This window comes from Gigantopelta aegis, chromosome 7 (assembly GCF_016097555.1).
Source record: "Gigantopelta aegis isolate Gae_Host chromosome 7, Gae_host_genome, whole genome shotgun sequence".
Lineage (NCBI taxonomy): Eukaryota > Metazoa > Mollusca > Gastropoda > Neomphalida > Peltospiridae > Gigantopelta > Gigantopelta aegis.
Window position 1 is genome coordinate 33,914,866 of NC_054705.1, and position 22,590 is coordinate 33,937,455.

Sequence of the window (22,590 nt, forward strand, 5' to 3'; positions counted from 1 at the left end):
AATATTTCTATTTATTTATTTTAAAGCGACAGATCCTAGTTTTTACATACTACATATTGTTCACTATTAGATCCATTTCTGACAATTGACATAAGACATTACTAAAATTTCATTACATGGATTATCTATTTCTGGACATCTGAAGTTTCTGATCATGGCGTCTACAATATCAAGAAATGTATACACATTTAAAAGATGAATCGGATCCTGTTTTTGTAGGGTTTTTTTTTTTGTCTATAAATACAGTAGGCAAGACAAAGATTTAATCCTGTCAAGTGAAGAAAAATAAACAACAACAGGAGACCATGTAATGTCCTCATGCGTTCAAAACAATAATCTGATTATGCAAACTCTGCTCTTGATCCTGCAACTGATAAAAATTTTACATGTAGATCGGCCTTTGGGAATTCCATCTCATGAACATGTAAGAGAATAACTACTTAATGACGTAGGATATTGGTCTTTTGAAAAGGCTTTTCCTGTGATGGTAAAAATGAGAAATTTCTCATTCGGCCTGAAGAGGATAAAGCCAATATCCTACATCATTAACCAAAGTAGTGTCGGAAATAGAATAAAAATGATTTTGGTCGATTATTTCTTTCATATTAAACTGACTAGTAAATATTTTGTAAATATCTATTTAATGATACTCTACCTAATTTAGCATTTATTTGTTTGGGTTCTCATTGATGTACAAAGTGGTGTTTACTCTTGAAATTAAAAGAAAGATGTCAGTAAACAGGTGGTTTGTGCACTTTTTTGGAACAGACTATAAAAAGTTTTGATCCACATGTCAATTTCATTTACCCTTAAAGGGACATTCCTGAGTTTGCTGCATTGTAAGATGTTTCAGACTACTAAAATATTTCTACGATTAAACTTGCATATTAAATATATTTTCTTGTTTATAATATCAGTGTCTGTATATTCAATGTGTTTCTGGTAGTCTTAATATGTGTAAGAAGCCCAAACTGGGTTTTGTCTTTGAATAATTTCGTACGTACAAAAAAAAAACAATATTTTAGGAAATAAGATGAAATTTAACCTAGTACAAATATTAGAACGATCAGAAACACGTTTAATATACAGCCACTAATATTTTATGCAGAAAATTGTATCTGATATGTAATTATAATCGTTAAAAAGTCTCTGTTAGTCGATAAAATCTTAAAAAGTGCAACAAAGCCAGGAATGTCCCTTTAAACAAATTTCAGAATAAATTATTAATTGTAAGAAGTAAAGTTTGTTTTATTTAACGACGCTACTGGAGCACATCGATTTTTTATCTTATCATCGGCTATTGGACGTCACACATATGGTCATTCTGACACTGTTTTTAGAGGAAACCTGCTGTTGCCACATAGGCTACTCTTTTACAACAGGCAGCAAGGGATCTTTTATTTGCGCTTCCCACAGGCAGGATAGCACAAACCATGGCCTTTGTTGAACCAGTTATGGATCACTGGTCGGTGCAAATGGTTTACACCTACCCATTGAGCCTTGCGGAACGCTCACTCAGGGTTTGGAGTCTGTATCTGGATTAAAAATCCCATGCCTCTACTGGGATCCGAACACAGTACCTACCAGCCTGTAGACCAATGGCCTAACCACGACGCCGGTCAAATTATTAATTGTGACCAGCATATTTAGTGAATGTAAATTCAATATAAGTTAGAAATTTACACGATCTTGCAAACACTTAAAGGTGCTATATCACAGTTATATCTGAACATCTGTTTGTGATAAAAGATTCTCCAATAAAAATGTATTTTCTATTAGTAGATAAAATCATTTCCTATAATCATTTATGGGCATGTAGTTAAAGGTGTAGTCTTTAAATTTTAAAGTAAAATTTACATTTTTTTTTTTTTTGCAACAGTCGTCATTATACAACTTTGAGATAGCACCTTTAATACCGGTATAATAGATCACACATTCAGAATGGTTCTCGACAGTTTTGCTCTAAAGGCACTTATACATGTATACAAATATTTGGAGAGGGATAGGGTTAAACCGTTATCAGAGAGGGTCCCTCACATATTGCAACAGCAATGAAATTGACACATCTAGATCAAAATTTGTTATATATAGTCTGTTCCAATAAAGTGCACAAATCACCCGTTTACTGACATCTTTCTTTTAATTTCAAGAGTAAACACCACCGTGTACATCAATGAGAGCCAAAACAAGTAAGTGCTAAATTAGGTAGAGTATCATTAAATATACTACTCAAAAGAATTTAAGGGTCACACGATATTTTCGACATTATTTTCTGAATGTCAATTATATTAGCTAGACCATAATGTCACGCATGGTATTGTTCCATTTTGACGAAAGTGGGTCTAAGCAACCCATAAATGAATTAAAATCCACTGTCATTGACACTGTCGACTAGTTCTAATGGCGAAAACATGCTTACATTTGCACGTAAATTAGGGCGAAAGCGAAAGGTCTGCTAAGTGCCCATAACTTGATTTTTCACAAAGCGCTTCATTTGCACGCTTTGCAGGTGTATTCCATGTTCCCAATGCTGAATTTCCGTATAATTGGAGCTTGCGTTCGTGTACGGTGCACACTCCAAATTCGACAATGGTACGACGTCAACTGACTATAGAAGATCGAGGAAGGGCTATTGCTTGGCTTCAGGATGGCAATGTTGCTCTGAGACTTGGTGTCAGTCAGAGTGTCGTTGGCCGACTGTGGCAACGGTACCAAGCAACGAATTCTGTTCAAAATCGTCCACGTTCGGGAAGACCCCGAAGCACTACAAATAGAGGGGACCGCTACATCACCAATATGGCTCTACGTCAACGCACAACCACTGCACGCCGATTACGTGACAATCTGCGGACTGCGACTGGAACTCGAGTGTCTGATCAAACCATACGCAATCGTCTGAGAGCCAATAATCTACGCTGCCGTCGCCAGGCTGTTCGACCACCACTCCTACCACGTCACAGAACGGCCAGACGTCACTGGTGCACACTTCATCTGCGGTGGCAACGTGTTCAGTGGGGTCGAGTGATGTTCACCGACGAGTCCAGGTTTAGTCTCCAGTTCAACGACGGTCGGGTTCGTGTTTACAGACGTTCTGGGGAGCGCTTCTCTGACGTTAACGTTAGACAACGTCACCGGTTCGGTGGTGGCAGCGTCATCTCTATCCACCACAGGACCCCCCTCTATGTGGTGGATGGCAGTCTGAATGGAATCCGCTATCTAAATGAGATTATCCGGCCGTTGGTTCTCCCAGGCCTTCAGCAGATTGGCGGCGGGGCAGTTCTGCAGGATGACAATGCCAGACCCCACCGCGCCAGGGTGGTAACAGACTTTCTCAGACAACAAGTTATCGCCAGGATGGATTGGCCAGCATATTCGCCTGACTTGGCCCCAATAGAGGACGCCTGGGACGGATTAGGCAGGATAGTTCGGGATAACCATGCCCCTCCGGCAAACCTTCATGATCTGGGTCAACTTCTTATGGCAGAGTGGCAGGCCATTCCCCAAGAGTTCTTCAGACGTCTGATCAACAGCATGAGGCAACGATGTGTCGAGTGTATTAGCGCCAGGGGTGGATTCACACACTATTAAACGAATGTTCTAATGTGTAAAATCCATGTTTGACAACCTTCAACTTTGACAGCATGTCATGTGACTTTCTTGTATACAATGACGTTTATTTGTGGTTTTTTGTAAATATGGAACAATAAATTAAATTTTTGGTGTAGTTTACATCATCAATCTAATACACTCTGAAACTTATTTGGTTATAAATTTTTGACCCTTAAATTCTTTTGAGTAGTATAGATATTTACAAAATATTTACATGTCTGTTTAATATGAAAGAAATAATTGACGAAAATTGATTTTATTCTATTTCCAACACTATTTTAGTTACCGTTATCCTGTAGACCAATAAATGAATGAATGAATGAATGAATGTTTAACGACACCCCAGCACGAAAAATACATCGGCTATTGGGTGTCAAACCCATAAAATTAAGGGGAAAAGCTATTATTTCTGTTATTTCAGCTACATTGTAAGATAAGTTTATTTTGTTCAACGACACCACTGGAGAACATCGATTCATTAATCATCGGCTATTGGATGTCAAACATTAGTATTTCTGACTCGTAGTCATCAGTGAAAACCCACTACATTTTTTTTCTAATGCAGCAGATCTTTTATATGCACTTTCCCACAGACAGGAAAACGCACACAACAGCTTTTGACCAATTGTGGAACGAGAAAAAACCCAATCAGCTGAATGGATCCACTAAAGTGGTTCGATCCTGCAACGCAAGCGCCTCAAGCAAGCACTCAACCGACTGAGCCAAATCCCGCCCCCTACATTGGGTCGAGGTCATGCTATATGTGTGACATCACATGAGTGATGTCAAGTCATGTTTTGCTACCATACATATACGACCTTGCTTTATCCGTCATCACTATCTGTCAATAAAAACAGTGGTTGCAGGATAAATATGCTTTAATGTTCCTAATTCTTGGTGATGGCAATTTGGACTTACAATATCCAATATAGTTTTGTCAAAGCCATTTTATTCTCCGATGTAAGAAGTTTATTGAACATAAATAATGGAATAGTGACTATTCCACGAAGACATAAGATAAATATAAAGAAACAGCAAAACAATTGTCAATACAGAGTTCCTGTTACATTCACTTTAATAACATTCCATTATAGTTGTAACAATAACCAACCATTGGTAAAATGCAATTTTTATTATCTTAAGTTATGAAATACACAAATGGTTTTATTAAAATAGGTAAAATGCGAGTTCTATTATTTTGTGTTATGAAGTAAATTCTTGGTTTTGAAACTGGTAAATGGGACTTGTTAACGCTTTTTCTTTGACAATGATGTAAATAATTCCAGAAGCCCACTACAAACTTTAGTACCATTAGAAAATATGACCATGTGACAAAGGATTCACTGGGTCTAGAAGACTTAACAGACTGTTTTTAAAACATTGCAGTAAAATAGTAACATCACAAATCGTTAACATCAATAATACTTCGTTCTCTACTGCAGTCCATGCAGTTTTCATCTGGTCTCTTTTTCTATTTTTTTTTTAATTAGGTTTTTTTTTCTACTTTTTTCTTCTTCTATAAATAATAAATTTTAGCATTTTATAAATACACATTTCATATTTTATAGAAAAAGGTTTTGAAGATGAGTGCAATATTCTACTGTTTATTATGCATTTCTAGAAGCAAGCATCCGTCACTGCCGAAATAGTGTGAAAAAATAATAATAATAATAATCTACGGTATAGAATTGACGATAGTAAGACATATTCACTTTGCAGTGATTAAGCAAGGTTTAACAAAGAATATTTTGGCTTTCCAAAAGCAAGATATATATGTCTTGTTTTTAGCCCACCAGACAAGGCACACAAATAATGGTTTAGTAAACAAGACTATAACCTACAAGAATGTACTATCCTGTCATTTCTAGGAAAACACCATAGTCTGACGTATTTAGGCGAGCGAGTGACTTTATCAATTACAGGATGACATTATGGAAACAGATTATCGATTATGATGAGAAAAAAAAAAGAGTAGCAATTAACAAAGTTCTATTTGGAAATTACTTGCCAGAATAGAGAAATTAAAACTTTTACAAAACTATGCGACACGCAATGTGATGCCCAAGGTATTAAGGTGATAACTGGCAAATGAACAAATATTTGACAAGCTGAATTTGGAAAGTGTACTACTTAATAAAGTCATCACAAAGATAATTTGATAATACAGCATATGTAGCAAACTTCAGTTTTGTATTATTAACAAAACCAAAAAAGCCCCACCCAAAAAAGGAGCATGAATTTATCTGAACATTTTAAAAATTAAATTCATCAAAACTGGGGGGGGGGTGGCGGGGGGGCAAATTCATGAATTTTTTTGTAAAAGTTAAAAAAAACGAAATTTGAGCAAACTAAATAGATGTGTATTTTCTTACCTATTCCATCATAAAAATTAGAAACCCCCCACCACAGCAATTTGAATTTCTTTGCAAAAAAAAAAAAATACGAAATAAAAAAATGTTTTTAAAAAGTATGGGGCAATGTTTCACATATTATACAGCAGGTGACACAACAACAGCTAAGCCATACCACATACAACATCAGCTTTTGCCAATATATATACGTTTTGGTGTGTTCCCGTGACAATCACAGCACACCACAATCCACGCTACGATGATTTCAAATGAGGTATGTAATAACATGACCGATGTAGGATGGGCAACATATTACGCTATTACAGATTACACTCCCAAAACATCGTCTCAACACTTTTTTTTTCCAGATAGCCGTTACTAAAGAAGACAAATCACAATGCAGAATAGGACAATAGCGATTAAACAATCTATAGGCAGTAACAGTCAGCTGTGTATTATTTGTTTTCTCTTTGTGTCTCCTTTCCTAGAATACAAGACAAAGCGAGTCCTTCTACTCAACATGAAAAAACATCAATCAACAGAACTACTTTCACATTAACAACCAAGAAAAAAAATATATATATTAAAAAAAACTAAATTAAATTAAACATGTCCTGCTAAAAGACAGAAATCCAAAATCATAAGTTTAAAAATATGTTAAATTAGTTCTAAATCACAAAACCATGCCGTTTGTTGTTGTTTTTTCTTCCCCACCTTTCATATTTGCAACATGAAAATGATGATTGTTATAAATGATATTTGAAAAAACATAAAGTCAGCAACAATAGTCAGGGCTCAATCCGAGAACGGTCTTCCTAAAAATACTAAGTCAACGAAAATTCTGGATTTTCTTATCAAGGAAAAAAAAAAGAGACGACTCTTATAATAATTATGATCATTAATTAACCCACAAAAAAAAAAAAAGGAAAAAAAAAAGGTCTTCACAATAAACTGCCAACATTAAACAGTCACCAGTCTTCACCGTTCATGAAGAAAAAAAATTCTTTTTTTAAAAATGTTTTTTCAACCCCCTGTTTTAACTAGAATGCACACAGCAACACACCCTGATGTACACAGAAATAAAATGACAATTGAGCCTGTCTGCTGAAAGTGTTTTTGAGATGATATACGATCAACGTTTGTGACGTCGACCTGGTGACGTCACTCCACGCAGAGGTCCTTCCTCACAGTGGCCACAAGCCGATCGACAAGTTTCAAAGATGGCCGCCTCAATTCACTGAGCTTGCTGTTCGGGGGCATCCCCTCCTTCGCACTCCTCACTTTGTGCATCTGATGTCCAAAGCTGAAAGTAAAGGGGAATTCTTCACAATTAAATGTCTTGCCCACCCATCAAAAACAAAAAATGGGGGGGGGGGGGAGGGGGGGTGTATAGACCAGTGATAAAGCACTTGCTTGATGCACTGTCGGTCTACGAAAGATCCCTGTTGTTGGGCTCACTGAGCTATTTTTTTTTCCTGGTATGTGATATCCTGTCTGTTGGATGGTGCATATAAAAGAACCCTGGCTACTAGTAGAAAAATGTAGCGGGTTTCCTCTCTTAAGATTATATGTCTGAATTATCAAATGTTTGACATCCAATAGCCGATTATTAATAAATCAATGAGCTCTAGTGGTGTCGTTAAACAAAACAAACCATAGCAGGGATAGCTCTGGGTGAGCAAAAACATTCACCAACTCGTCTATTTAAACTTAAAAAATGGCAAACACTCAGTTATTTTCTAATAAAATAACAATTATTACATGAATATATATTTTTTTAAATGCACAACTGGCGAACTTGGCGAGTGTTAGAGCTAGCCCTGCATAGGTGCAAACGACTAAACAGTTTGAGAGAAATGGGAGCTGAACACTAAACTTTTAATGTTGAACCAGTTTAGTAGTAGTACACTGGACAAAGGGAAATAAATCTTGTTTCAAATAAAATATTCTTCTGAGCAATATCACCATCTGCAGATTATGCATATACTTCCAAAAGATCACTTAATAAAACAATGCAGTCTAAACTGAAATAAGCTGAGAATTGTTGTTAAGATTGCTTGTAATTTACCACATTTAGGAAAGTAAAAAATGTTACTTTACTACTTCTTGACAAAATCCTATTAAAGCCAACATTATCAAAAAACAAGAGTATATTTTGACGATTCCCGATCCAATACAATAATTAGTGTATGTTTGACGTTAAATACCATTACTTTGTTCATTTTCGAGTTTTCCGAAAACAAATACTTCACAAGTTATCCACTAATACACACACTACAGGAAGAAACCCGACAGCATCCCCTTTCAATAATGTTCTGATTAAATACGTAGGTGCTTACACGTTTCTTCCTACAGTGTATTTAGTAATTAATATATTTCATAATATACTTTGTTATCACTGAACTTGAAAATTATCAATGTAATGACATTTAATGTCAAACATTGGGAAATTGTAATAGAGCAGGAATCTATGACTACCGTGTGGTAGGCAGTCATTCCGTGTTTTTGCTATAGAGATATTTCTGGCGGAGAGAGCAATCATAATCATACAAATGTCCGTTTAGCTCTCAAACAGCACAGTAGTCGGTAGAGCTGGGTGGTATTGAAATTTCAGGTTTGGTATCGGTATTTTGGAGTTGATTTACCTCGGTATCAATACATTATTCAGTATTGATACAATACTGATACCAATATTGAGCGGTATTTTAGGTATACTCAGCTTTAAATGCATGCCCGAGTTAAGTCTCACGTGCCAATTTCATCTAACTGAAATTAAATTCCGTACACAAGGACCTCATTTCTCTCTTCTTTTCAGCTGTTTTGTGTTTGTCAGATATATTGTTAGTGCTTTACTAAATGGCAGATAACATTTTTCAATACTGAAATTTCAGCATTTTGAAATTTGCTTGGTACATTAAATCAGTATTGACATGATACTGATACCAATATCGAACGGTATACCGCCCAGCTCTAGTACTCAGGTTAAACATACCATAGCTTTTGATGTACAAGTGGCACTGGATGGGACAAAAAGAAACACCAAGAATCCATAGCAGGCCTAGCAGACTAAGGGAAATAACCCTTGTATACTATCAAACATTTTAAAATTAATGTATTCCTCTAGCCCAACAGCAGACCTCAACATGAGGGTTTTTTTTATGGGAGTGACCAAGTTAGATTATGGAGAGCCATTTAATATATTAGCGTATTGATACCATATAATTTGTATGCTAAGGACAGCTAAAAATTATTCTTCTTGAACTTGTTTTTTTGTTTTTTCTTAAATGGCGAGGTTTGCGACAGATTGACTTACTGTTAAATTATCCCTCAATAGCTGCATTATCAAGGTACTGTCTTTATACGAGTCTTCATTTAATGTGTCTAGTTGTGTTATGGCGTCATCAAATGCCTGGAAAAAAAATGTAACAAAATCATATCAATATGAATCTCAAATTACCAATGTTAACAACAAATACTAATGTATCAAAAATATATAGCCTTCAGGGCCCACCCATACATTTTTTTCATTAGTAGCGAGGGATCATTTATGTGCATTTTTCCACATACAGGACAGAACAGAGTATAAGGCACTTATTTAGATAGAAAAAAATACAATCTGAGAATGGGTTCACCTAGAAGATTCGATCCTACAACCCAAGCACTTCAGGTAAATCCCAACCCTGCAAACTCTGGGCTCAAACTTAAGAATTTGTCTCCCACGGCAATTTTTAAAAGAATTGTCATGGGTGAAACTGCCCACCGACAGCATTTTTTAGCCTGCCTATGGCATTTTTTTTTTAAAGTGACATTTTCCGCAAATAAACAAGTTATTTTTGCTGTATGAAGACATACATGTATTTCAAATATGCAAATGTTAAACACTGGAAGATAATGTACACCGGGTGTATACATTTTGCCGTTGTTCAGGAGCTTTATCGATGCTCTCTACCTACGTCAATTTATACCTCAACGACTGGCGCTGTTGTTAATTTCAAGTCCTGAAACAATCTGAAAGTGTTTCATACCATCATAAGAGTGGGTAGGCAATTTACGTGTACTCAATGAAGAATTAATATTCTGACATTAGGCAAGTCATGTCCCCCCCCCCCCCACCCCTTCTCCCCCATCTGGCCAGTATTGGCCATTATTTTTAAGGCACAGTAAACTTTTATAACTCAAAAGTCTCTGAAAACTGCTTGAATGATACTTTCGGTTGCGTGTCACTCGTACAATTCTAGTTTAATACGTAACTCATTTTTTGTTTGTGTATTAAATTCAGGGCATCATTAGTTACTTAGGGCTTCTAGATTATGGTTGCCCTACTCCCATGGCTAGTGATATTCAATGTTTGGCTAGTAAATAACTACTATTGCCATGCCCGACGGCTAGTGAAAAAAAAGAAAAAGAGTCAAATGTTGCAGTTAAGTCTATTTTATAAATATGAATATTCTGCACCTACCTAACCCCCAATGTTAGTGTCTTTAAGCTCTGTCTCCCTCTTTAGACGACATATCCAATTATTACTATTATTTAGTGAAATTGTATTACCGTAAGTAGGGCTAGTGAATTTTTCATTGTGGCTAGTAAAAGTATTTTAATCATTGATCCCATGGCTAGCGGATTTTATAAAAACTCCTGATTATCTGAATTTGTGTTTGCGTAACCCATGAATACAACTATTATATATATATTCTTTATTATATAACATAACTATAGCATGCTCAGCATTATTGGTTGTGGGTACCTGTGGTTTCACAGAACAGGCAAATCAACAGCACTGATAAACAAATGTGATTTTATCATTATTCACAGAAATTGTTTTGAAAAAAAAAAATTATAAAATAATTCCAGGAATTTCGACAGTAGTGAGTGAATGATTTTTTCAGAAGGCTTAAAAATATTTTTAAAGCACTGTCAGGATGCATGTGAACCCTAGATACCATACTTAATTAAAGGTTATTATTCATTTAAGTTTCAGATCAAAATTTACTGCTCTGTGAAAATGACATTAGGCCAACAAAAACAAAAAGTCAAACACTTTCTAGGATGCACATGAACCCCAATATACCATGCTTAAGTTAAACAAAGGCAGGGCTTCGAGTTATGGTAGCCCCACTCCCATGGCTAGTAATATTCAGTGTTGGGTTAGTAAATAATTACTATATCTATTAATCTAGCTCGACGGCTGGTGGAAAAAAAACACCTTGTCAAATGCTGCATTTACATACTTTGTAAATATGAATATCTTGCCCCTTCTTTCCACCCCCAATCTAAGGATTTTAAAGCTCAATCTCCCTCTTTAGGTGACATATTTGATTACTACTATTTGTAAGGTTAAAGTAGGGCTAGTACATTTTCATGGTTCATACAGCCACTCACCACTAAAATTCAAGGCCTTTTCAAGGCTTTTTCAAGTCAGCAAAAACCTTTTTCAAGGCTCCTTACATATGCGACTTGAGAGCACTTTCGCCCATTTTAGATAAATCCAACGTTTTCTTGCAACAAAAACACACCGCCTTTCTAATGTCCACTTTGCATTCTCTAACCCAGTCATATTCGGATAACCACTAGCGGTTAAAAACAGTTTTCCCCATTTTTACAAGTAGTACCTATTTTTGAAACAGGAAAACTGGCTTCTGTTGCCACCATTAGCATACATGCTTTCGGCATGTTACGGCACGGAAATTACCAACTGTCAAAGGGAAATAACTCTTTATTTCATACCGTGCAAAACAATTTCGTCATCAATTTTAAAGTAATTTTTCATAGCTAACAACTGTTTATTTGTGGATTATTATTTTTAAATATATCAAATAATATTAATAATAAGTTTATTAAAATATATAATTCACTACATATGATTATCTACTAAATTCAAGGGCTTTTCAAGGCCAAAATACAATATTCTAAGGCCTTTTCAGTTTCAAGACCTTTTCAAGACTGCACCTCAAATTCAAGGCCTTTTCAAGCCTGTGTGAACCTTGATTTTTAATCATGGCTAGTACAGTTTTAAAATCACTGATCCCATGGCTAGTGGATTTTATAAAAATTCTAGAAGCACTGACAAAGGTCATTATTGAGAAACTTCAGATCACACAAGTCTTCTTTGTGAAAACAACAAAGAGAGGCAAAAAAATCACTATCCTCGGAACTAATGAGTACTTGAAAATTACAAATTTACTTACTTTTTTGGCAAGTTCACAAGCTTTCTCTGGGTGATTCATAATTTCGTAGTAGAAAACAGAAAAATTTAATGCTAGACCTAGACGGATGGGATGTGTTGGAGTCATGTCGTCACCGGCCTTCAGGTCCGCCTCATGGTACGCTTCTCTCGACTTCTCCACGACGTCTGAAACACAGAACACACAGTCAGGGCTCGAAACTCACCACAAACATATGGTGCCAGAGGCAGATCTAGGGGGCCCCCCAGGGGAACGCCCCCCCCCCTAAATTTTGCGAGAGTTATAATTTTATTAAATATTAATTTTCATTTTTGTTATGATCACCCTCCAAACCTCCCCAAAAGTTCCCTTGGCATTCCACCTCATGTCACTGGGACCCCTCCTAAATGGATTTTCTGGATCCGCCACTGGGTGCCCCAAAACAAAAAGAGGCAAGATGTATCCCAGTGGTAAAGCGCTCACTTGATGCGCGGTCGGTTTGGGATCGATCCCCGTCGGTGGGCCCATTGTGCTATTTCTTGTTCCAGCCAGTGCACAACGAATGGTATATCAAAGGCTGTGGTATGTGCTATCCTGTCTGTGGGATCGTGCATATAAAAGATCCCTTTCTGCTAATCAAAAAGAATAGCCCATGAAGTCGCGATAGCAGGTTTCCTCTCTCAATGTCTGTGTGGTTCTTAACTACATGTCTGATGCCATAAACCATAAATAAAATGTGTTGAGTGCATCATTAAACAAAATATCCAGGCAGGGCTTCAAGTCGAGATGATACACGTTGTGCACAAAATACAGATGCCCAAAATAATCTAGGCTAGCTCAAACTATAAACATGCTGACCTCAAAATATTCCACCTCAAAATCACTGAAATGTTATGTTTAATGACAGTACATAAAACGACCTCCCTGCACTCAGAAAAGACCAGTCCCTGTTGTGCCCAAATTACTGAGATCTAAAGCCCCCGCTGGGCCACTAAATTTTCATTTTCAGTGGCTTAAACTTGCATTAGGTAGCCAATATATTAAATATTCATATTTCAGATCTGTTTTAAATAACTGAACAAATTTAATTATCAATTTTAAAGTAATACTGATTTCAAGAACCAATTCTAGATAGCAAAGATATCAACATACATGATATTGAAATGAGATATTTATAAATGGATGTACAGGTAAATCACAGTAAGCCGATATGTTCAGTTTTGCTAACTACAAAGCAAGATTTTAATGTGGAATATGTCATACAATTATTAATAGTGTTACAGAAAGTAGATCGCCCAAATAATATTTTTTGGGGCGATTAATGTTATAAATTTTATTTTATTTTAATGTCGCCCAAACATGACTTTGGTCGCATTTGGCGACCTGGCGACTGGCAGTTTCGAGTCCTGACAAGTCTGGAAATCAGGCTGCACAGTTAACAGTCAGAGCACGATTTCAATGAACACCATTTATTTACTAAAGCTCGGCATGTGCATATGCATCACAATTAACTTGTGACATAAATAAAAGTATAGCTTTACGGTGTAACCATGCCAGCAGATGGTGTAGTGTAGAATACTGGTGGAAGGAAAATTAACAATAAAATAAAATACAAGAATGTTTAACCTTCTGACTACTGTAGGCGAGATATCTCGCCCGACATCACACCAGTCAACACACTGTATACTGTTTACAGTGCATTCGCCAATTCATATTTCCAGCTGCTTTACACATGGCACTCACCAGAAACAGAAATATAATAATATAAAAAAAAGATTACTTGGCTTTTGTTTAGTTTTTTTTGCAATGGGAAATACCGTAGAATTTGTTTTTCAAAAAGTGGTTTTCGGCAAGTATTTGCGCTTGACAACAACGGTGGCATATCGTGGTCATTTTAAGCTGTGATTGTGACAGCTAATTTGATAATAAATTTGATCAGTTTTCCAACAACAAAAATAAAAAAGGAATATATATATATATATATATATATATATATATATATATATATATATATGCGAGTAAAAATTATAAACTTGTACCCACTCAACATGGTTTTCACCAAATTAATCCAGTAGTCTAAAGGTTAACATCCCAACACGAAAATTCACATCAGGAAGCAAGGTATGTTTTATTTAACGACGAATGCAACACATTTTAATTATGGTTAATAAATATGCAGCATCCTAGGAACGTGACTTTGTTTCATCATCTATGAAACACTGATTGGAACGAGAAATAGACCAACAACACTTAAAGGGGATAAGTTCTCTGTGTGTTACCTTGATCTTTTAGATTTGAAAATGGTTTCTGAATTGTGTTTACGGACGTGAAAATAGCTTGACATTATTATTTTAAAAAACATTCAGTATATTAAAGTAGTGTACTGAAAACTGATTAGCTAAGTACTACTGGCTAATGTTTTAAAATTGTGTAGCAATCGTTGAAACTTGCATGTGCAGCCAAACACAGAGCAATAGTGTTCTCTGCACCGGCATCTCAATTGTCAGCAGTCGATTCTTCCGAGACTTCATTCCCGGTCCAATCTGCCAGGCCAGTCCAACTGAAGAAAGTTTGTTTTGTTTAACGACACCACTAGAGCACTTTGATTTACTAATCATCGGCTATTAGATGTCGAACATTTAATAATTTTGACATATAATCTTAAGAGACAACCCCTGTACTTGCCCACGTCAATTGGCAATGCTGTGGAGGTTTTTTTTTTTTCCATGGCACCCGCCACATTTTTCCATGAGTAGCAAGCAGGGTTTCTGCCAGAGGGTAAAATGGGTATGGCACTAACCTCTGGACAAAATTAATTACTCTTATCATTACTGTATGATTTCCTTAATCCTAACCCTAAACTTAACCCATTTTCTTTCTGGGGGAGGTCTCCTATATACGCCTTGTTGACTGTGGTTGCATTCAATTCCATAATACCATACCCAAAAATTTCTTTCTGGCAGAAGCACGAGCAAGGGATTTTTTTTTTATATGTACCATTCTACAGACAGGATAACACATACAACAGCCTATTATATACGAGTCGTGGTGCACTGCCTGGAACAAGAACTACGGAACCAACTGAGAAGAGGAAGGCCACCACTACACTGATTGATCAGCCAGACAAGGATAGGCAGACAAGGATAGGCCTCAACCAACACCTTGGAGCCTACAGGTCAGCAAGATGCCAGGTCAGGCCTCGAATTTGGCAAATAAAGAGGGCAAGGCCATTTGGCCTTGACTAATGAAGAGATTTTTTTTTTTAATGGTCAAAAGGCACTTTGCTGCATAGCCACAGTTAAATAGTAGACAACACTGGATCCTTCGCAGCTGCTTGCTGGACTGGTCGAGCGATGCCTCTTGCCACCATCAGGTGGCCGGGGCAAATATGGGATACATGTCTCGAGGATGGCATCTGGAAGTTCTGGTTTAGCTATTGCCAAATTTCAAACCTCTTCTCCTCTATCACCAAATTAAATTCCACCACAAATCAATCACATTAAGTACGCATTATTATTTTTAAAGTTTGTTTGGTTTAACACCACCACTAGAGCACATTGATTCATTAATAATCGGCTATTGGGTGTCAAACATTTGGTAATTCTGACACATAGTTATCAGAGGAAACCCACTACACTTTGCTAATGCAGAAAGGGATCTTTTATATGCATTTTCCCACAAACAGGAAAACATACCATGACCGTTGACCAGTTGTGGTGTATTTTAATTTAAAGTAAGATACCTTTCCTATCCTGTCCACTGCTCACTTCCGCCAGGTAGCGGAAGTAGTCTCCCTTCATCTTTAAGTAGAAGACCAGACTCTCCAGCTTTTGCTTGTCCTTGGGGTCATCTTTTATCATTGGAATTAAAATCTTATCCAGCAAATCCTGAAAAATAATACACACATTTATGAGTAAATAAAACAAGCAGTCCGAGATCATTGCTAAGTTATACATGTTGCCTACTGGACTCAATTGTTTTTGTTTTTTGATCTCCTGAATTCAAGGGCCATAACCAGGCCTCTAAAAATTGAAAATCTGTATAAACTATTTATGGGTTAACTATGCAAAAACTAATTTGTGTAACCTGGTTCGCTTCCGCGTAATCTGTTATGATCAAATAAATGATGTAGTAAATTTGAAAAATGGGTTATGCAAAACAATAACGAATCTTGTGAAACAATATTTTCTCACCATATGGGTTAGGATTAGGTTTGGGTTAATGTGTATCAGATAAAGATAAATTGAAATTTTAATGGGTTTTCAGGGGTGCAGAAAGTACACTATATTATAATGTTGTTAATAATAAATTGTTCTATAGAGTGGTGGACTAGTAGAAATTCTGGCGGGCTAGTAAATTTTAGTTGGCTAGTGAAATATTTTCTATTTCTGCACCCTTGGTTTTTTTGTTGTCTCTAAGCATAAGACCACTAAAAACTACTGGTCTGCTACATATCAAACCTTTATAACCTCCTTAAGTGTCCATATAACATTACATGTCAACATGAAACATATCGTATACCCTCAGGATAATTCGGAATGTTTTCAAATTATTTTTAAATCACTGGCAGGATTCTACAAGTAAGGTTTTGATTGGTGGACATGAGCTCCAACTGGCTGGTGTTAGATCCACATGCAACAGTGGAGCTAATTTTAATTAGACTGATAGAAAACCTCTTAATAATACCATAAATTTTTTTAATGTGATATAATATATCATGGTGTGCACTTTACGGACGCCCGATTGCCCATGGCGAGACAAAATAGCAGTCAATCAAGTCAAAACCGTATCACGTATATCCCGCCTGGCGACTGAAAATGTTGGCATATTGTAGTATGTATGAAAATGCAAATAACTAATGTCTGTAAGAGATCGGGACGTTATTTTTTATTTATTGTTTTTTTTTTATTTATTGTTTTTAACTGGTTTCCTATTAGTATCCGTGCAACCAAACACATACAGGACATAATAGCGGCCACTTCCCCGGTCTATCGAACAGTCTATTCGGAATGCCTCGGCCGGTTTTGATTATGTATTCGAAAAACCGTGGCCATATAAATGTATTTGTAGGTTCAATCGGCAGGGTCTGACAAATATTTTTAAAAGTCACTAGCCGCAGGGTTAGTGGGTTTGTAAATTCCAATAGCCCACCAAAATAAAGCACTAGCCCAAATTTATGATCAATTACAACACACTTTATACAAGACTGAAAAACAATGTTTCAAGGAACCCAACCCCTATAGAACCTAAAAATTAAACGGCTGACCTGCTTTCTTAAATTAATCATTTAGGTTTTTTTTTAAAACTGCATGACCTACCCTATTTTGTCATGTTTTATCCTAAACCATTTTTCTGTTTTCACTTTTGTGCACACACACACACACACACACCAATCCTTGCCACCTCATCCAGAGTGGGCAAGTAATTTAACAAACTCCTCTCTCTAACCACCTAAAACAAAATAAGTTAATGCACAATACAATGTAACACGATAATGCATGGTCTTGTTCAGTGTATTCGGTAGTGAATTATTACCAGGAAGGGTGATGTCAGTTGCTCAAGTAATATATTGGCAAGATTTAACTGTCAATTGATAGACAAAAAAAGTATTATCTTGTACAGATGTGAAACGTTATCCAAACTGTTACACACATTTAACAGGTCAAGTCGGCTCTGTTATTGCATTCCCCGATTGCCAACATCCTCATCGCAAGTAAACAAGGCATTAAAATAGAAGACAATAAATAAATAAGACAAACACAGTAATGCTAAACATGACTGGGGTTGTACTTCAGTTATACTAGCCTTTTAATTAATTGGGACTTGCTATTCACACCTTTGTTACCTTGTTGACATACATATGCGAGATTTTGTTACCACGTGATTTGTACAACCAATCAAAACACGTGTTTTATTAAGGTTGTTTCCTGTCCATGAAACTTTAAAGTGAAAAGGAAACAAAGTCTGTATTGTGTGTATTGTTGTAATTGACAATGTAGAAACTTCTGGTTACTGCATTTTATAAAAATTTAGTTCAAGCTGAATAATAATATATACTTATTGATTTGTTGACATTATGCGATGACCAATTTAAGAATAACATTTATCAAACATACATCAGTGGAGGAAAAACTTCTTTTTTTAAAGCCACTAGCCCATCGGGCTACTGGTTTTGCATTTGTCACTAGCCCTGTGTTAAAAAGCACTAGCCCCGGGCATCGGGCTAGCGGATTTGTCGAACTCTGCAATCAGAACACCTTGGCCATGTCAGTCTTTACTTTCCATTTAATTACAATCGGAACAACTAGTCACATTCCACTATGCCGTTTCACAGAAAGATTTTGTTTACGAATGAGGTTTTCCAAAGTTGGAATGTTTTCGTTTCTTACGGAATATACCGAGTACTTTTCCAAACACCCAATCGTCACTGCGAACGATGTCAAAAACAGCTATCACTGAAGTGAAGTTATCATGCTTATTCACATATTGTCACTAAAACACAATTTCTATTCAATTAAATATAAATTCAGAGCCAATACATATATGTTTCCTATCACAGAACAGCTAACTTTCAAGTCCACCTGTTTTGGGGGAGAGAGCCAGAATTTTTTGACACATCGAGTGTCCATTGTCTTTTAGTTACAGACCGTGCTTTTTAAGGTGCGCGGGTGCAATCGCACTCGTACAGCGCACGTAATTTCAATCTGACAATTGTGAAAAACAGTGCATGTTACACTTAACAAACGGCGCACATAAAATAGATGGTGGTATTTAATTCCACTGTTTACAAGAATCAAGTTTTCATAGCTCATTTAGATGATAGGAAGATCCTTTTATTAAAACAATAAAAAAAATTAAAAATGGCAGTGGCTTCCATGCAGTCGTTAAACTGGTATTTCTCTTTGTTGAACAAATAGATAATTTTGATAGACGTACTAGTTAAAATCCAATCGGAGCTACACTGCCTATAATTTTCAAAAACCAAGAACTTCTCTTGATGTGGTGTAATATATTAATCTGTGTCAGTCACACTTATTATTAACAGTACAATAGATAAAGTATATGTTTGTATGATATGATAACATGTTTTTGAAGTGCAAGTTAAGTAAAGTTTTTTTCGGTCGACGAAATTCGGTCGTGGGCCATTCAAAAGTTGTATGGGCGAGTCTCAAAGTGTTGCTGTGAGTGGCCCGATTAGCCAGTCAAAACAAATCTCAAGTGCGTACCATGATATATGACTGGTATTTCTCTTTGCTATACAAATTAGAAAACACTGGTTTAATAGACATCTCTGAAGATGTACCAATCCGATCAGAACTCTGTTGCCATTTATTTTACTATTAATCAGAAATAGTCCACTTTTGTAAGATAATAGATCACAACATTGGCTAACTCATTTATATTGTTCATATAGTTATGAAAAAAAAATGGAATTTAATTAAATAGTGGCTTCTGTAGACTACACCAATGAACTCGCTATGGAAATCAGCATATTGGTCAAATTGTCTCAATTAGTGCATAACTGTTAGTCTACAAAGCTTGCGTACGGTCTCAAAAATTATGCCATACCTGTTTTACTCTCTGGCAGAAACCCTGGTTGTTATTTGCCAGTTTTATTACCTTTTCAATATTTAATAATGAACAATACAACACAGACTTTTACCTCAATCCAAACCATACTTGTTTGTACACAGGGCTCAATTTGGCCCATGGGTGTACTATATATATATGTATGTACTTTACTGTACATAGATCTGTTACATCATTTGAAACTATTACATAGGTCAGGGCTCGAAACGGCCTGTGGCCAGGTCGCATGCGACCAATGTCCTGTTTGGGCGACTTAAATATTAAAAATTAATGGCGTTAGTAATATTAATATTATTTGGGCGATCTTCTTTAGAGCTATAACATACGAGACACTATTAATATTTGTATTGCATATATTTATTCCACATTAAAATCTTGCTTGTGGGTCATGGTTCGCTTACCTTAATTTGCCAACATCCATTATATTTTGAGCCACCATATTTTTTGGCAAGTCTCGAGCCCTGATAGGTTGGTTGGTTGGTTTTGTTTAACAACACCACTAAAGCAAATTGATTTAATGTGTGTCAAGCACTTATTAATTTTGACATATTGTCTTGGAGAGAAAACCTGCTACATTTTTCCATTAGTGCCAAGGGATCTTTTATATGCACTATCCCAAAGACAGATTACTACATACAACACAGTTTGAGATACCAGTCATGATGGAACAAGAAACAGCCTAACGAGCCCACCGACAGATTAATTCTGAACCAAATGCATCAGACGAGCGTTTTAACACTAGGCTTCACCCTGCTACAGGACATAGGTTGGATATAACTGGTTGTAGTTCCAGCTCTCTACATTGCGACTGACTTGGTCGCATTTGTGATCATTTTCATTTGGCGATTAAAACATTTCATATTATGTACATATAAAAAAATATAAGTAGGTGCCATCTGGCTCCAAGATGGAAAAGTTAACGTACAGGGCTGAGTTCACTGATCTTTTTATAAGTGCAGTATCTAGCTTAGTCAAGTGGGCACTCGCTGAGACATTATTGCACCTTTGCATCAATTTAATGTCAGGGTGCCGAAAGTCCTTCTAACATTGATTATTTTGAGTGTTATTTTTCCATTTTAGACACTTTGAATGGTGTAATTTTTCAATACACAAAAGTCTGATAATAATACCATGTCTATGTAATGAAATCAAATTGATTTTTGAAGGTACATCCCTTAAAAATGGGTTCAGAATTTAGTCTATGTGTCAGTTTTGCTACCAGGAAGTGCCGTTTCAAATTTCGGCATCAAGATGACCATAAATATGGGTTCAGGATTTAGTCCATGTGCCAGTTTTGATACCAGGAAGTAACTTTTCAAGATGGCCAATGTTGGTTTTTATTTGAGATTTACATTAAAAGATTTCTAGCCCTTTGAAAATTGTCACAATTATTGTTTCATCTGTGTGTCACTCACGGACGTCTAGTTTTCAATTTATCACAATTACATAATTATCCGTTTACACAAGATTTCAATTCTCAGAGTAATGTATGATGTTATTAATCTGTCTCATAACATAAAATCCAATCAATGTTATTGCTTATGTTAATATCAATCCATTTTTTTTTTCAAGGATACACCAACAAACCCCGTTTTGTTCAAGGATGGCCCAAAGGCTATATATATATATAATTCCTAAGAGATGAGTCATAGTCCTATTGCACTGAGCAATACTAGCACGACTTTTATTAAAGAGTATTATAATTAGTATTACAATTTTCACTCAACTGGTGAAAGTGGAATATGCAAACCCTTGTATCCATAAAAAAAAAAAATTAATTGTACATAATTCATACATGAACAACCAACTGATTGCTAAAGAAAAGATAAAAATAAAGTTTGGTTAGATTAGTTTTGAATTTTGTAATCAAAAGTTATGCAAATTTATAGTATCCATAAAAGCAAATATTTACTCATTACAAAAATTAAATAATGCACTCTGGCATTCGACCATAATAATTATAATAATAATTATAATGCCACACCCAATCAAAATGCAATTGTTCTTACACAGGCTTGGAATGTATTAATAATCTGCAGGTATTTATACATAGGTAAGCATAAATAGCAAACTATTTTTTAAACTATTAATTAATATAAACAGTGCTGGAATGTGTATTCATTTTTTTTTCTAAAGAAATGAAATGTGCAATGTCACATACCAAAACATCTTGACATATTCCTTTGAGTTCCTTTTCAACCTTTTCCCTGTAGTCCTTTGCCATCTGTTGCTTTTTATCAGCAGATTCTGTCTTCTGTTCAATACTGGATATTACCCTCCAGGCGGACCTCCGAGCACCTACGACATTCTTGTAAGCAACAGACAGCAAATTTCTTTCCTCGTTGTTAAGCGTTTCTTTTTTGGTGCTAGTCTCTTCTACGCACTTTTTCATTGCAGTAGCCATGTCATCGTATCGCTCTGCTTGTTCAGCTAACTTTGCTTTTATCACAAAGTGCTCTTTTGACTGCATTTTTGCTAATTATTTAATAATACCGATATGTGTCACAAAATCAGTACCAAATACGAGAATCCAATCCAAAATGGCGGAATACAGGACCTACTTTCAGCTATTAATGACATAATGTGCAGTGCGCATTTTCTTAACAGATAAACAACAAGATTTACACACCATTTTGTCTGCAAAACAATATTATATTTCTAAAACAAATCTATTCTTGACAATATAATAACGCATTAGTCTATATTTATCAATTAAGATGCCGAACTATATTTCAAATAGTCGTTGATGAAATACAAAGAGTTATCTGTCCTTGAATTCTTGCGCAAAATTGAGATATCCGCTCGCGCACCCCCAGGGTAGTCTTGACGTAATAGTTACCATGACTACATATTTAAAATTATGAATTATTAATTAACAC

The 22,590-nt window shown here is 35.9% G+C and overlaps 1 protein-coding gene across 2 annotated transcripts; it reads right to left on the reverse strand.

Moving 5' to 3' along the window:
- Positions 1–4,538: 4,538 nt before the first annotated feature.
- On the reverse strand, positions 4,539–22,283 carry LOC121376751 (14-3-3-like protein 2). Of its 2 annotated transcripts, none has more exons than XM_041504519.1 (5): positions 21,873–22,281; positions 15,864–16,008; positions 12,146–12,309; positions 9,274–9,369; positions 4,539–7,263 (listed from the first exon to the last, which is right to left on the reverse strand). In XM_041504519.1, the coding sequence occupies exons 1-5, from the start codon at positions 22,179–22,181 to the stop codon at positions 7,195–7,197; spliced, it is 783 nt and encodes a 260-aa protein (XP_041360453.1). In that variant the 5' UTR covers positions 22,182–22,281; the 3' UTR covers positions 4,539–7,194. The 2 variants fall into 2 exon arrangements, 1 of the variants encoding a protein (XP_041360453.1); XR_005958518.1 differs by having other exon boundaries at positions 7,248–7,263; positions 12,142–12,309; positions 21,873–22,283.
- Positions 22,284–22,590: the final 307 nt, after the last annotated feature.

Bases quoted from the DNA above. Each gene is read 5' to 3' on its own strand.
- LOC121376751 (XM_041504519.1), bottom strand. From the start codon at position 22,181: ATGCAGTCAAAAGAGCACTTTGTGATAAAAGCAAAGTTAGCTGAACAA. The intron at 16,009-21,872 runs GTATGTGACATT...ATTATTTTTCAG, and splicing joins GAATATGTCAAGATGTTTTG to GATTTGCTGGATAAGATTTT. The intron at 9,370-12,145 runs GTAAGTAAATTT...TTTTTTTTCCAG, and splicing joins CTTGTGAACTTGCCAAAAAA to GCATTTGATGACGCCATAAC.